Raw genomic sequence first — 13506 nt, 5'->3', positions numbered from 1 at the left:
AGGAGAAACAGTGAAATGCATCTCGAAAGGAGTTTCCTTAAGAGCTCAGAGAACAAAATTAAAGATCCTAGGGCTCAATGAAAATAGGGAGTGCATGAGCCACCCTGTGCAAAAAAAGTCGTCTTCTGAGAACGAAAAGCCAGTTTTCAGAAAAAGAATGGACAGAGCAGAAATCTGACCACTCAGGGAAGATAAACCAAGTCCATGTTCAAGGCCTAAATTGTGAGAAACATTTCAAAAGGATAGAAATTATTGCGTTCATACCAGCAGAAATAAGCCTTCCACATACGGTGGTACACCTTGGCGGATTGAAGTCGTCTGGCCTTCAACATTGTCTGGATGACTGGCTCAGAGAGATCCGGAGCCCTCAGAACCTCGGCTACAAAAGACACACTGTTAAATTAATCGGAGATAAAGTGGGGTGGAATAGTGGACATTGGGAATGGAAGTTGGGAAGAAGGGAAAGACACCATGGCCCGTCCGCGAGGCGGTAGATTAGATCTGTGTACCAAGACCGGCGAGGCCAGTCCAGAGACAGCAGAATTGCGGGACCGTCTTACCTCTTGAGCACTCTGGGCAAGAGTGGAGGCAGAGGGAAGAGATACCGAAGAGAACTTTCTCCTGTGAGTGACCGGCACGTCAACTGCGATGACCTTGGTATCCCGTGCCCTGGCCACATAGTTTTAAACCTTGTGGTTGAGAGAGGATGAGATCTACATCTGGGTCAGTTGATGAAATACCCTTGGGTGAAGAAACCTCTCCTGGATCTAGTCTTTTTTAGCTGAGAAAACTTGTGGCCCAATTGTCCACTCCTGGTATGTGGATAGCTAACCATGCTGGAATATGTTGCTCTGCCCAGAGTAGGATCTGAGAGGCTTCCACCAGAGTCACCCTTCTTCTTTTGCCATCCTGGTAGATGAGATAAGCAATCGTCGTGGCGTTGTTGGTCTGGATCCTCACCAACCGACCCTGAAGAAGAATCTAGAGGGAGAGGGCTAGGATTATTGTACTCTATTTTAACAGGTAGATCTGCACGGACCTTTCTTCCTGCAACAATGTCCCCTGAACGGTGTGAGAACCGAAAACTGCACCACACAGTGTGTCCGGAAACTTGTCCCAGAATGAAAGAATTGCCCTCTAAAAGGGACCTGGGGTGCAACTGTGCACATGGAATCGCGTCAATATTTCTCACCATTCTGCCCAGCACTCGTATGCAAAAACAGATAGATTAAAAAAATAAAAAATAAATAAAAGAAGTGTCCTGGTGAAGAGGAGCCCCCTCAGTTTGCATAAAGGCTACCTTGTCCACTGGAAGAAAGCCCATGCTGTCCTGGTGTTGAGTATCATTCCCAAAAACTCCATACTCTTATTTGGAACCAATGAGGATTTTTCCTCCTTGATGATCCATCCGAACCTTCTCGAAGTGTTCAGAGAGATCTGGAGACTAGTCGCCATGAGAGTTGCCAGGACCTTGGTGAAGACCCGAGGAGACGTGGCAAGACCACAAATAATTGGAAATGTAGGGAACCCACTGCGAAACAAAGGAAATATTGGTGGGACCTTGCGATGGGGATATGAAGGTATAGACCCTGAATGTCGATGGAAGAGAGGAATTTTCCCTACTCCAGCGCTGTGATGACTGACCTTACGGATTCCACATAAAACTGTCGAACATGAACAAAGCTGTACAACAGCCTCAAGTCCAGGACTGGGCGAAGAGACCGTCCTTCTTGGGAACTGTAAAAAGATTTAAATAGAACCCTTGAAATCGTTCCAGCTGGGAAACCGGTGCAATATCTTTCCGCAGGAGAAAGCAATAGACCTAAGCCCCGTCCCCAAACTACACCTCTTGAGAAGGTCTTCCTCCAAATCAAGAGCAAACAGGCCATAGGCTGAAACGGAACAACTGACAGGCCGGGGGGCGGAGCCAAAATGAGACAAACGCGGCTTAGGCCACTCACAGGCCGGGGGCCAGATTAGAAATCAAGGCTACAGCAATGATGGGACGAGAATCGAGAACCGCAAAGGAGCAGAAACAAAGCTTCAGAGGTAAGTGGGCACTAAACCGCTAGAAATGCCACTAGAGTAGGTATCACTTCCCAATGAAAAGCAGCCCATAGAGAAGGGACTCACAGCACTTCCCCAGACATCAGGAGAAAGAGGGGGGATGGCAAGATACTTATCCTCAGACTTCTTTGGGTGCATGCAGGGTCACTACTCAGTGACTTCACACACACACACACACACACACACACACACACACACACACACACAGTGAGGTATTTGCTCTTCATCTGCAGAGGCAGAAACTGTAAGTTAGGTCACCGGCGGAGAGGGACAAACAGAACAGAGGACTGCCTGGTTTCCTGACACCCACAGGGGGTTGAAATAGTTTGTAAACAAACTGAAAACCCACAAATCGAAAATAAAAAACACCAGTGGATCTGAGTATCAGGTCATGTCTGCCTCCTATGACACTAGGCTAAAAATTTAATTAGCAGGTATCTGTAGAAAGGGTATAGCCTGTCTGGGCAAAGCAAAAACTCTTCCCTACCTAGTATCACCTCCTAGTGGCAAGAGAATATACCCATGGTGCGTTTTTTTCGGCAGATGAGTTGTAGTTTTTATTGAAATTTTTTTGGGGTACATTGCCAAATTTTTATTAAGAAGATTTGGGGGGGAGGCATGGAAAAAAAATCCATCAGCGTTTTTTTATTACGCCATGCACCGTGCGTAATAAATATGAAATTATCTTTATTCTACTGATCATCACGATTGCAGTGGTACTCAATATGTATATTTGTTTAAGAAGAACCATTTTTAACAAAAAGAAAATATTTTTTATTGAAGAAAGGCTTTGATTTTTTTATCTTGTTCGGTCATGGTGCTTTTTAGTTTTATTAATCTTTATTAAACGAAATTTTTACAAAAAATGTTGTCCCACTAAGGGACTTAAAGGCTACGTACACCTTTGAAATCGTTTGGTTTTTTTTAAAATAAAAATGCCTATCAGTGTGTTTTGTGCAACTTTCTAAATACTTTTTATTAAATATTATTTTTACTTTTTGAGATGCAGCCGCTTTGTATTCTGTACACAGAGCAGCTGTATCGTGTGCGGAGACCTGAATCCGTCAAGTCAGCGGCACTGACGGGTCCAGTGTCAGCAGGTTCTGCGTGTCTCGGACATGCAGGATCCACCTGTTATCGATCACATCTAAGTTATGAATTTAGATGTAAATCGGTAACAACTCAGTCCTGTGTGTCAGAGGCACGCAGGACCCGCTGACACTGAATCAGTCAGTGCCGCTGACCTAACGGATACAGGTTTCTGCGCTAGATACAGCTGCTCTGTATACAGGATACAAAGCAGCTGTATCTCTAAAAGTTAAAATAATTTTTTATAAAAATTATTTAGAAAGCTGCACAAAACACACGGATAGGCATTTTTGTTAAAAAAAAAAAAAAAAAAGGATTTCAAAAGGTCTATATAGTCTTTAAAGAAGCGATTCTTTGATCACTTGTATAATGCATTAGAATATAAAAGTATCACTGATATGTAATCTATTACGTTATGCCTCCGGAATAGCCTAATAGGAAGTTACCGATGGTAGATCTGGGGGACCCTTAGGACCCGGCTGCCAAGGTAACTCATCGGCGCCATTAGATTGCGTCAAGGAGCACTGATAGGCAGACAGAGGGAAACACCTTAGTTGCCGCAGTCGATATTGTTTGCGGCAGCTAGAGGATAAAATGCCGGGGTCAGAATTCTCTACAATTGCAGCAGTAGCCCTGCTGTGTACAACAGCAAAGCTTCTGCTGCTGTTTTTGTCGGTACAGTGGCAGTACCCACGAGATCCTAATGACGGATATATATATCATGATGACCAACTAGAACCTGCTCATGGCAGATATATCCACCATTAGTCATTAAGGGGTCAAACTTTTGAGGTGAAAAAAGAAAAGTTGGTGTGGCGTCGATTTCCCTTTTTTAGTGTTTTCTGTAACAAGAGCTTTCATAATCAACAATAGCAAAATAACCCAAAAGAGTTGTTCTGGTTATACATGATCCCCAATGTGAGAGCTGCTAAAAATATAAACCCTAAATTATCTGAATCAAAGTTTATAGGAAAATTCTGCTTTTGAAAAATAATTTGTTACATTCTGCAATTTAATTAAATGCTTAGTAACTTTAAAAATAGTTTATTTGACCTGCACTGATATTGATGTTGTGTCTTCAATCATGTCTGAAGCTTAATTGAGAAATCTGCTATTTCCTGTTACCCGACCGCAGTGTATTGTGGTAGCTTGGATGACAGTTTATGAGCTAAGCAATTTGTAGAGTGGAGCTAAACTGCTGTCTGTTTCCAAGGGCACCACACACTTTCAGAGTTTCAAGAAAAAAAAAACAAAAAAAAAATGCACAATAGGTACAAAAACAATAAAGGAAAGTTTGAAAAATGTGAAAGCGTGAAATTTTGAAAGTGGAATTACATTTTAATACACATATTCCATATACTAAACCAAATAAATAGCAGTGCATTGAGTAAACAGACATTATACAACAATATTACAAAATGACACAGACGTGGAGTTGCACATGCTTGTGAAAGCGACTGAAAAAAGTGATATAGCCAAATGAAGACCGTTTGTAATGCACTAGGCTGAAATTAAGATGAGATCTTAAAGAGAACCTTTCACCTGCCCATACAGGTGCAGCATGTAATGGGCAGGGCTTCACAAACACTGCCTCACTTGAAATTATTTACATATCGGTGCTGTTATATTTGGCGCCCGATATGTAAATAAGCCCCTGAACTGTCAATGGGGTGTTTATATCTAACTAAATGGTAAGGGGGCATGATGTCTTCGCTCTGACTCTGTCCAATCAGCTACGGACAGTGTCAGGGCGGCTTGCGCTGTGTTCCCTCCCGCGAGAAAACACAGACTGAGAGCGCTCTCTGCAGAACCACCAGTCTGTGTGTGTTCTCGCGAAAGGGAACACAGCGCAAGCCGCCCTGACACTGTCTGTAGCTGATTGCACAGTGTCTGAGCGAATACATCACGCCCCCTTGCCCTTTAGCTGGAGAGAAACGCCCCAATTGACAGTTCAGGGGCTTATTTACATATCGGGCGCCAAATATAACGGCACCGATATGTAAACAAAGGAGGAAGATCGGAAGAAAAAAATGTAAAGCGAGATAGTATTTGTGAAGTCCTGCCCGTTACATACTGCACACGTATGGGCAAGTGAAAGGTTCTCTTTAATTAAAAGTGCTCTTACAATAAAATGCTTACCATCTTGTTGAGATTCAAAGACAAGGATCGTGACATTAGTTGATGGGTTCTTAGGTTTTGCAACATGAAATAATGATATAGTTGCGTGAAAGAAAGGCATGGTTGATTGCAAGTCCTTCATAGTGATGTTGGCAGGAAGGGCTGGGTCCAGCACAAGCATTGGGACACGAATGCAATGTGTAAGTAGACACTCCAGCATCTTGTCACTAGAACTAGAAGACATGCAAGTGTTAGGGTATAAGCAATCTTACATGACCAGCATGCTACGTAGCCTGCTGAATTTGTCACTTGAATTTGAGGCTACATTGTTAGTATGTTATGATAGTTTTCAATTATTCTCTCTGAGTTAAGACAATGAGGTAGATTTTATCTGCAGTCCTATGTAAACCCAGTGTAATAATTTCTTCACCGTGGGTTGTGCCAATGACAGATAAACTGTGCTGCCCATGACAAACTCAGCTATGCTACATTTGTATGGAATAGGAGGGGGTACACTATGGAAGACATAAATACATGTAATATTGATTTGAACAATTTATCTAGGATTTCAAAACATGTTTTCAACATTCTAATGTCTTCCCTCTGCCCTATACTCCTAAGGTTAACCTTCCTGAAAAATGACTGGTCATGTCCCCAGAAAAAGTAAATCTGTCGTCATACCTGTACTGTTGACTTGCCCGATTTCAGTTCTGTTTATTGCATGTTGCTATGTGCCTCCCCGTAATTAGCCTGTGTCCCCCAACAATCAATCCATTCATTTCGGCATCCGATTTGCTAATTTTTTAATAAATTGACAAGTGAGCAGTCTCAACAGGGCACGAGACCTAAGCCGCTCTGCTCTTTAAAGTGTACGTCTAGGTATGTGATCCCGGCAGAAGTTTACATGTGGCATCCGAAGAAACAGTTGCTTAGGTGACTGCACAACAATGAAAGCCTCTCCAGCAAATATCCTATTAACAGTACCAGTGACCAATTCAAAAGTTTATTTGTCCATTAGAATGTGTCATGTGTCAAGCTGTGTTGTGGCCTTCTGGACAGCACAGCCAGGACAACGTGTCAAGATCTCTAGCAGATTCGGAGTCCAGAGCCTGAAATGATCAGGCCGGAGGGTGCTAATAGAAAGAGTAGTTGAGTAACAGCACAGGTTTGATACACAGATAAGCATCAACAGGTTGTAGCTTAAGATTGTAGCTTAAGATAGACGTAGTCAGGAAACAGCCCAAAGGAACTAGACCACAGGCAGGAAGCTCAACAATCTGGCAATCAGGAAGCGCAAGGGCTAGACTTTTATAGCAAGTCACAGGAGGATAACCTGAAAAGAAAACCTCAATAGCAAATTCAGATGTAGATCTGTCCAACATTTTGGACGGCTCAATGACATGAACCACTGCCGGAGACGCAGGAGTCTCTGGGTTCAAAACCTGACAGTACTCCCCTTCTTCAAGGATGTCCTCTGGAGATAGGGGCTGGATTGTTAAAATATCTTTTGCAAGCCTAGGAGAAGGAATGAACACCGGGTGAAGCCCTGTATTCGCATAGAAAGGACTTTGTGATGTTGAACTATGCTCAGTTATAATATGCATAGAAACAAAAAAAAGACAAAAACAACAACAGCAAGAGCCACTGGTGTGCTCACCACATACTTCATCCTGGAATTTGTGGTTCATCAATGGAGTGCAGTCGGAAAGGGGGGCTTGCAGGCACACAAGGAGTTCAATATGAGAAAACATTTAGAAAAATCCTCAGCACATTCAGATTAAAGAATGTAAAAAAAAAAAAAAAGAGCTTTATTATAACATAGGTTTAAAAGTGGACACAGGTAGGGCATGTTACCGCTAATGCGTTTCGAACGAACAGTTCTTACTCATGCGTTTTAAAATCAACTTTAGCCAATCCTGACACATTAAAATAAATAGGGGCAGTATGATCACCATTTTCAGAAACAGATTAATTATACACTGAAATCATAGTGTGGATGAACGTGTATAGAGTTTAGTCTAGGGCATTAAGTGTCAAATCACAGCTTATTATACATTGCTATTTAGAAAAAATACAAATATATAATATGAAAAATGCCCAAAAAATGAAGAAAAAAAATATCACTGTCTATAACACTGAATTGGGGAAAAGTTAGAGATACGCAACTAAATTTATATAAATGGTGGTAGAAGATACAACATTAGAACTTCACTATAAACGTTTTTCGTTCAAGAAAAATTGCATCTAACGAAAATAAGTTGAATTACAATATCGCTATAAGCTGTCGCTTTACAGTACACAGATGTGATATACAAAAAACAAAGTTCAAACTGTTGGAGTTGTACTATAACAAAAAATATGTTTTTTTTAAGGAGAAGAGTATTAGTATTGGTTGAAAACTAGGACCCCCTTATATAAACTTAAATAGAACAAGTATATGATCGGAACTAATAAATAAATCAAAACATTCATTTATTAAAAAAAACCATAAATAAATACGTTTATTATTAATTGTTACTATTGGTTTATTAATAAAACCATATTAACGAGAGTTGATGGAAAAGAGCCTTTACAAAAAATATAATTAATAAAGATATAGGAGATCTCCTCTCCAATTTAACCCTTTGGGATAACGAGTGTCCATTTGGAGAATCCAAAAGACTTCCCTATTGAAAAGATGTCTGTTCCAATAACCCCCTCTAGGAGGTTTTTTAACTAGTTCAATACCAAAAAATGTGAAGTATTCTAAAGAGCTGTGGTGTTTATCAATAAAATATTTGGCAGCTCCAGATGCTTTTGGAGAATTTTTAAGTATGTCTGAGCTGTGTTCTGCTATATGTGTTTTAAGTTTTCTGGTTGTGCAACCTATATAATTAAGATTGCATGAAACACATGAAATTACCGTATTTTTCGGACTATAAAAGGCAGTTTTTAGCAAGAATAAATCTTGCTAAAAAGTCAATAGCGACCGCGGCATTTATATTGGGTTTCCTATGAAGGACATTTATGAAATATCCACAGGATATGTCATAAAGGTCAGATAGATGCGGGTCCCACCTCTGGGGCCCGCATCTATCTCTAGAACGGGGCACCCTAAGCCCCGTTCTATCTTACCCGGCTCCGCTGTCTTCAGTCTACTTCACTTCCTAGTTACATGGCCGAGTTACGCACATAGCGTAACTCTTTGAGCTACGTAGTTTCCGTAACTCCCATAGAACTGAATAGTAGTTACGGAAACAGCGTAGCATGCTATGCTGCTTCTGTAACTGCCATTCCCTACTATGGGAGTTACGGAAATAGCGTAGCTCAGGGAGTTATGCTGTTTCCGTAATTCATCCATGTATTGCAGTGTATTCGAGTCCGCTAGGGGGAACTAATAAAATGTGTGTTAAAAAAAAAATAAAAAAAAATAATGCAATTTTTCCCCAAGCACAATGTAAAAAAATAAATAAAAAAATTGGAATTGCTGCATTCGTAAAAGTCCGAAACTATTACAATATAGCATTATTTTACTCACACAGTGAACGGTGTAAAAAAAATTAAAAAATTAAAACCCCAGAATCGTTGTCTTTTGGTCACCGTAGCGCTAAAAAGAATGAAAATAAAAAGTGATGAAAAAAAATCGTATGTACCAAAAAATGGTGCTAATAAAGCTACACCTCATCCCGCAAAAATAAGCCCTCACACTGCTCAAATGATGGAAAAATACAATTTATGGCTTTCAGAATGTGGTGAAACTGAACAAATTATTTTTTTTTTTACCAATAGTTTTTCTTTGTAAAAGTAAAGTAAAATATGAAATTTTTTCCTATTTTCGGTTGTCTAAAACCTGGGTGCGTCTTCTAGTCCGAAAAATACGGTATACACACACACACACAACATGGTGTGTGTCACAATTCATAACAGAATTGATTGTATGTGTTTTGTTACTTGGTAAATTAAATGCTTTCGTTTTAGTACTGTATATGCAGACATTGCATCTGTCGCCACCACATTTAAAGAAACCCTTTTGGGATAAGCATATTTTGTTGGTGGTACTAGATAGTATAGGCTAGGTGATAAAATATCACCTAGACTTTTGCCTTTTTTGGACACATATTTACAGCCTGAGTTTAAACTTTCAGATAGAATTGTATCCTGGTTTAACATGGGGATATATTTTTTTTATAATATTAATATCCGTATAATTAGAGCTATGAGCAATGGAAAAGACTATAGGGGATATTGGTGGAGGGTTTGTTTTTTTGCTATCTTTCAGAAAGGACTGTTGTGATCTGTTTTTAACATAATTCTAGCCTATATTCCACATACTGTACACTTTTTATAGCCTCTAAGTAACGATCTTTGCTCTAAATCTTTACTCTGTGTATGAAACGATAAATCATCTGAGCATGCTCTTCTAGCTCTAATTAAGTCTCCCTGCGGTATCGCTTTGACAGTGTGACTGGGGTGACCGCTAGATGCATGTAAAATGGTGTTACCTGCCAAAGGTTTGCGATACAAAGAGGTGGAAATACCTTTGTTAATGGTATCACTGCTTAGAAGTACGTTCAAAAAGGCAAATTGAACTTTAGATGTATGAAAGGTGAATTTTAAATTTAAAGTATTCTCATTAATGAAGCTAACAAATAGTGGTATTGACGCTGTGTGTCTGTCCCACACCAAGAGCAGATCAATAAAGCATCCATACCACATGATAATCGCACCAACAAATGGGTTAATTTCAGTATAAATTAATTTTTCCTTCCAATAGGACATATATAAATTAGCCATTGAGGGAGAGAAATTCGAGCCCATTGGTGCTCCTTCAATTTGTATATAGAAAGTGTTATCAAAGCTGAAAAAATTATGATTTAAGAGATATTGAAATCGACCTGCAATTCTAGGGTATATGTGCTATATTTCTCTAAGGCATCATTTACACGAGCGTAATATATGCGCGTGCGACGCGCGTGCTTTTCACGCGTGTCGTACGCACCTACATTACTCTATGGGGCAGTGCAGACAGTCCGTGGGTTTTGCGCAGCGTGAGTGCGCTGCGTAAAACTCGACATGTTCTATATTTCAGCGTTTTTTGCGCATCACGCACCCATTGAAGTCAATGGGTGCGTGAAAACCACGCAGGTCGCACGGAAGCACTTCCGTGCGAACTGCGTGATTCGCGCAACAGCTGTTAAACTTTGAATGTAAACAGAAAAGCACCACGTGCTTTTCTGTTTACAAACATCCAAAAGGAGTGTCATAATGATGGCGGCTGCGCGAAAACCACGCAGCCACGCATCATACACTGATGACACACGCAGCTGTTAAGTGCATTTTTTGAGTGCGCAAAACGCACACGCTCGTGTAAATCAGGCCTAAGTGAAATTCAATGGCATGACGCGCCAGGTCGTTGGGAATGCAAGAATACAGTCCCTCAACATCGCAGGTGAGCCAAGATTTAGAATTAGACCATGTAAAGTGTTGAAAAGATTTGAGAAACTCTTTGCTATCTTTCAAATAACCTGGACATCGCTGGACCAAAGGTTGTAGCAAATTATCTATCCATGCACTTCAATTCTCGTTAAGGGATCCCATGCCTGATATAATTGGGCGTAATGGGCAAGGAAAAATTTCTTTGTGAACCTTTGGAAAGCCATGAAAAATGGGCATGACTGGGAAATCTGGTAAAAGATATTTCAATTTGTTGTCATCTAGAACTCCCAAGGCTACACCCCCTTTTAGTAATTTATTTAGGGATATTATACGCATTGCAGTTGGATTAGACGATAATGTACGATATGTTTTAGTGTTGGATAATAAATCTTGTACTTGATTTTTATAAAGACCAGAATCCAATATTACTACTGCCCCCCCCCCCTTATCAGCTTTGCATATAACAATTTTCTTATTATTCTTAAAACTGTCAAGAGCAACAAATTCATCTTTTGTAAGGTTATATCTCTGACTACTTGAATTTAATTTGATATTTTGTAACCGGGGGGTTGAAGTTTTATCGTGTAGGGATTTTAAATCTCTTTCTACGCAAAATTGGAAATCATCCAAAATACCAACCCTTAATTGGGTGGGATAAATTTTTTGGGTTAGACTTCTTATAACCAAATTGTATGAGAATCATCATATACAGGTACATTACTTTTTTATACAAGGTCATTAGATGTAATAATGATTTTTGTTCTAAAAAATTCAAATTGGTAAATTCGTTGTTGAGCGAAGCGCTTGCATGTGAACCATGGCCAACAAAGTCAATGCTGCTAGGTATTGAAGGAGTTGAGCCAGATTCAATATCAGTATTGAATGGATTTACATCTTGGAAGTTCAATACTCGTTAGGCTTCAAAAAAATGTTTTACTGTCAGTAGACGAGCAAATTTATTCACATTCAATATAGTTTGAAAAATATTGAATTTCGCTGTGTGTACAAAATGGAGTCCCTTTGAAAGAACATGGATTTCATTTTTGTTTAAGATTGTGGGCGATAGAATAATGACACTTTTATTGTGAGAGTGTCTTACTAGGTTGGTCTTTTCATCGTTTGATATCTTTTTATTCCCCTGCCTCCCCTTCGTGTTCGTTTTTTGAACGTGTAATCATATCACTATAGATTGGAGGTATAGATTATTTGAGAGTGCTGGCCTCTTTGTCTGATTCAATGAAATCTCTGTTAGAAATCAGACGTATCAGCTTCAGTTGAAGAAAAGCTGACATGAAGGTCTTGTGAACGATCCTTATTTCTAACAGATTTATTTGGTTGTCTCCTTTTAAGAATGGATCTAGGAGTATTTTGTTTCTCTCAGTTCCAGTTATATACTTGATCATTTGCATAGTCATCAATATTTCCTTTTTTTAATGTCCATAATGACAGTTTCCAATTTAGAGAGGTTATTTTTTACTTTACTTTGCAATGCTTCAAAATCTGAGAAACTTGAATGTTTTTCAAGAGACACTTCTGTGTGTTTCATTTCTGTTTTAATTTCATGAAGTCTCACTTCTTCATATTTGACAATCAATTTAATAAGATGGATAGAACAATTTGTCAAGATTTCATTCCATTCAACCACAAATTGCCAGGAATAGATAGCAGTGGGAATTTTTTTTAGTTCTGAGGCCTCTCTGTATCAGGTTTCGTTCCACATACATTTTTAGGGTATTATGGTAACACCACGTTCGTTGTTCTGAGCTTAGTAGCTTCTTCAGAGTAAGAAAAAGCTCCTTACATTCCATTGTACTGGTATCATGTGGGACTGATTGGCCAAAGACCTGTTCTAATTTAGAAAAGCGTATATCTGTAGTAGTGGTATCATGTATAGATAGAATATTTGTTTCTTCAGTGATCGTAGAAACCAAATCAAAGTTGGAATCGAGCTCGTGATATTTGCGACATATATATATATATATATATATATACACACACACATCTCTACATGTATCTCTACATATATTGAGGAAACAATTGTATCTCATGAATGAAATGGGAGCACCACTAAGTCAAATAGAAACAAAAAAAAAAACAGAGAAAAAACAGCAGCAAAAGCCACTGGTGTGCTCGCCACATACTTCGTCCTGTGATTTGTGGTTCCTCAATGGAGTGCAGTCAGAGTTGGCTTGCAGGCAGACAAGGAGATCAATATGAGAAAAAAACAAAATGTAGAAAAAAATCCTCAGCACATCCACATTAGAGAATGTAAAAAAAGAGCTTTATTATAACATAGGTTTAAAAGTCCAGTTGGTTGGTTTCTACTATCACTGAAGAAACAAATATTCTGTCTATATATGATACCACTACTACAAATATACGCTTTTCTAAATAAGCGTAGATCTACTACAGATATACGCTTTTCTAAATAAGCACAGGTCTTCGGCCAAATCAGCCCCACATGATACCAGTACAATGGAATGTAAGGAGCTTTTTATTACTCCGGAGAAGCTACTAAGCTCAGAACAACGAACGTGGTGGGACTATAACATCCTAAAAATGTATGTGTAATGAAACCTGATACAGAGAGGCCTCAGAATTAAAAAAATTCCCACAACTATCTATTCCTCGCAATTTGAGGTTGAATGGAATGAAATCTTGACAAATTGTTCTATCAATCTTATTAAATTGATTTTCAAATATGAAGAAGTGAGACCATGAAATTAAAACAGTAAATTAAACACACAGAAGTGTCTCTTGAAAAACATTCAAATTTCGCAGATTTTGAAGCATTGCAAAGTAAAGTCAAAAAGAACA

At 39.2% G+C, this 13506-nt stretch overlaps 1 protein-coding gene across 2 annotated transcripts in view; it reads right to left on the bottom strand.

Moving 5' to 3' along the window:
* The window catches only part of GNPTAB (N-acetylglucosamine-1-phosphate transferase subunits alpha and beta), a 126824-nt gene that overhangs the window by 67715 nt on the left and 45603 nt on the right, over positions 1–13506 (bottom strand). For both annotated transcript variants that reach the window (XM_075856688.1, XM_075856689.1), the window contains exon 5: positions 5296–5507. In XM_075856688.1, coding sequence (XP_075712803.1) covers positions 5296–5507 — 212 coding nt within the window. The remainder of the gene's footprint in view (positions 1–5295; positions 5508–13506) is intronic.

Source organism: Rhinoderma darwinii, chromosome 3 (assembly GCF_050947455.1).
Source record: "Rhinoderma darwinii isolate aRhiDar2 chromosome 3, aRhiDar2.hap1, whole genome shotgun sequence".
In the NCBI taxonomy this organism is placed as follows: domain Eukaryota; kingdom Metazoa; phylum Chordata; class Amphibia; order Anura; family Rhinodermatidae; genus Rhinoderma; species Rhinoderma darwinii.
This window is presented reverse-complemented; position numbering and strand designations above follow the sequence as displayed.